The sequence below is a fragment of the Pterocles gutturalis genome, unplaced genomic scaffold, assembly GCF_000699245.1.
Source record: "Pterocles gutturalis isolate BGI_N339 unplaced genomic scaffold, ASM69924v1 scaffold46379, whole genome shotgun sequence".
NCBI lineage: Eukaryota > Metazoa > Chordata > Aves > Pterocliformes > Pteroclidae > Pterocles > Pterocles gutturalis.
Genome location: NW_010134877.1, coordinates 31,523 through 34,687, shown reverse-complemented (window position 1 = coordinate 34,687; position 3,165 = coordinate 31,523). Strand labels below are relative to the sequence as shown.

At 58.8% G+C, this 3,165-nt stretch overlaps 1 protein-coding gene across 1 annotated transcript in view; it reads right to left on the bottom strand.

The window, feature by feature from the left end:
- Positions 1–84: 84 nt before the first annotated feature.
- Positions 85–3,165, bottom strand: part of LOC104467802 (msx2-interacting protein-like) — a gene marked incomplete at both ends in the record, with an annotated part of 19,863 nt that continues 16,782 nt past the window's right edge. Inside the window, 3 exon segments of the mRNA XM_010081711.1 lie at positions 85–498; positions 1,072–1,292; positions 1,295–3,160. Of these exon segments, the coding sequence (XP_010080013.1) occupies positions 85–498; positions 1,072–1,292; positions 1,295–3,160 (2,501 nt within the window).

Here is a 3,165-nt window from a genome sequence, read left to right as displayed (position 1 = left end):
ACTTGTACTGGTACCTGGAGTTATTCTTAGAAAAGAAGCACAAGGCTACTCGGGGTCAGGAGAAGACGCTGCAGCGATACTCACCGTCAGAAGCTGAACCATATCCACAGGTCTCTGCGAAACGGGGTGAGGAGACGGCTCCTGTTTGAGAGCGGACTGGGGCTCGGGGCGATTGAGGGGTAACCCCGGCGGGGCGCCGGGACCCGACGTCGTGGGGATAAACATGGATTGCTTGGGAACCGCCTGAGGTTGGTGCGGCGACGGAAGCTCCTGTTTCATGGAAATGGCGACGGGCGAAGGGTAGGAGGTCTGGCCCGTGTCCGCTTGTGCCCTCTGAAGGTGGACGTGAGGGTCCATGGGTGCCGCGTGTCTATTTACAGTGGGGTGGTGACTCTGTTCGGGTGCTGCTGCCGCTGGGCCCTTGGGATCCTGCGGGATCTGAGGAGTCTTGCTGCGGACGGGCTGGCTGGGGTGCGAGGGTTCGCCCTCCTGTAGACCCTGGGGAGCAGGTGGTGGGGGAAAAAGTCAAAATTTCAGGCTGCGGGCACGGCAGAACTCATTCATTCAACGATGAGGCTGCCAGGACACCACCAGAGAGCTGGTGGAGAAATCCCAGTGCATCTCCACACCAAACCAGTCCTGCTGCAGCGGTGCCTGGAGCAGCCCCCCTTCCAAAGCCACCCCACCAGCCTCTTACCCCAGCGCTGAAATGTATCCCCCAAATCCCGCCCCAAGCCCATCCTTGGCCACGCCGAGGATGTCTGACCCACGTGCCACCTCGATGGTGACAATTCTCCCCAACACCTCTACGTCTAGAAACCTGTAGGGAGGTCTGAGTCCTAGAGGAGTTAAGAAAACAGGATTTTTTAGCTTTCTCTAATGCCAAGCAGCATCCAAATCCCATTTCCCAAACAAAAATGGCTCCTCTCGTGCATTGAGCTTAAGCAGGGCTTGGAGACTAACCACAGAGCGCTGAACTCAGCTCCCGCGGCCACACAGAGCCACGCTGGGGATTTAAGTAGCTTGAAGCACTCCAGATTTCACGCAGAAGGAGAAGAAAGGATTTCTCACCTGAGATGGGGTCATGCTCCGGGAAGGCAACCCGATCGGCGAAGCACCCGGGAACTGCGGATGCCCGAGTTGTGCCGCCGTGTGGTAATTCCTCATGTCGCCGTACACAGACCGATAATCGTGAAAGGAGCTCCCCGCGGGGTGCATGATCTGTACCCCATGCGGTACCACCACCGGCTGCGTCAAAGGCAGTCCAGGCAGCTGGCTGCTGGAGGGGACGTGCTGTGGGGAGAGTGAGCCATCTTGCTTTCGGAAGATTTGGGCGTCTCTTTGCCGGGTTGTGGGGTCTTACTGACGGGGGGAGTTTTCACGGCCCCTTCAGGCGTTCGGGATTGTCTCGTTTCCGAGTGATGCTCGCCCACGGCGGCCATGTGCGGGTGCATGATCATCCGCACGTCCCGCGGAACGTTGTACTGGTCGAGGCGGATGCTCGTGGGGTGCATGCGGTAATCCGGCTGCATCACCAGCACGTCGGACTGAACCGGGGCCGGCCCCCGGCACACCGTGGTGTGGTGGTAGTGCATCTCCTCCTCGGGAGGATGCTGAGAAGATAGAGGAGGCATGACGATGTCTCGTATTGGAGCGGGCTGGGGCGTGCTGGATCGCTGAGGTTTGATCTCCATCTGGGGTTGGAGAGGAGCTCTGGGGGAGTGGAGCGATTCCGGGCGGATGCCGTAAGGGATTCCGGAGAGAGGAGGGGTGTTCATTCTCACCTCGCCTTGGGACAGATGGCCCAAGGACACAGTCTGCGTTACGCTGTGAGGGGGCATGATAACAGATTGTTCGGGATGCATGCTGGATATGTACTGAGAAACGGGAATTCCCGGCGCCAGCATGACCGGCGTACTGCTCGATAAAGCCGGTGATGAGGTACTGCCGGGATGACAAGCCCGGGGGAACGGCGACGGCGAGTGCCCGCTGGTACGGGGCGAGTGCGGCTCCTGTTTGGTGACCCCCAAGTGGGAAATAGCCCGGTCGGTCGGCGTGCTGGATCCTGAGCTGACGTGGTTCACTTCCGAATGCATTTTCCCCGAGAGGGAAGAGTGGTGAGGACTGACTCCAGGACTCAAGTTGGAGGATTGCAGAGTCTTGGTCTCCACTTTCAGAGCAGCTGGATCAGACAGTTTTTTGTTCACAACCATCTGGTTGTGGACGAGTACGGGCGGAGTGTTCACAGTCTGCGTGAGGACTTTACCGGGCTGAGACGCCGGAGGCTGGACAGAAAGGTGGGACGAGTCGGACTTCTCCAGCGCGGTGCGCTCTTGTTTAACCGAGGAGATGACGGGCGACGTGTTATAAGGTTGCGTTCCGAGTACCAAAGAAGAATGGGTGGAAACCGTCCCGTAGCCCGCCGAGGTCTGGGAGCCTTTCGGGATCGGCTGAGATGGTGTGATAGGCTCCTGTTTAATCTGCGACTTGGACACAGACTGCTGGAACTCGATGTCCACAGCGCTGGCCGGGGGAATCTGGCTGATCTTGGCACTAATTCGTTGAGGGCCTTCTGTCTTCTGCCCCGAGTAACTCAGAAGCACAACGCCCTCCGAGGTGTTCACCCGCAGCCCCGGACTGGAGCCAGTCTCTACAGGCCTCTCCTCAATAATAGACATCGATCCGGGATGAAACCTACTGTTATCATTTGTGCTTGATCTCTGCTTAAATTTCGGCGAGGGGGCGTTGACGAGACACGTCTGGGTTTGGGGAGCTTGCTTCACCAAGGTGATCCTCGGAGCCTCCTCCAGATCCACGCTGTGCGGCATCCTGCTGATAACAGAAGTGGCTTTGGGAGAAATCACCGTGCTGATCTTTTCCTTCTCACTGAACACCGGTGCTTCGGCCACCGGTGGGTCCAAGGCGTTGGTGACAGGAACCGCTGGCTTCTCCTCCGAAACCGGTTTGATGGCCTCTACCGCGGGGTGGAGGGGTGCCTCCTCCAACCGAGGTGCGCTCACCGGCTCAGCGTGCGTCGTTGTCACGTGCGTGGAGGTGATGCTCGTCGCCGAGACGTACTTGGGCTCCATGAGTATCTTCCTCAAAGTGCTGGAGTTCGTATCGATATCCGATGCCTTGGTGTCCGGTGGGAGAGCGGGGGGGGGC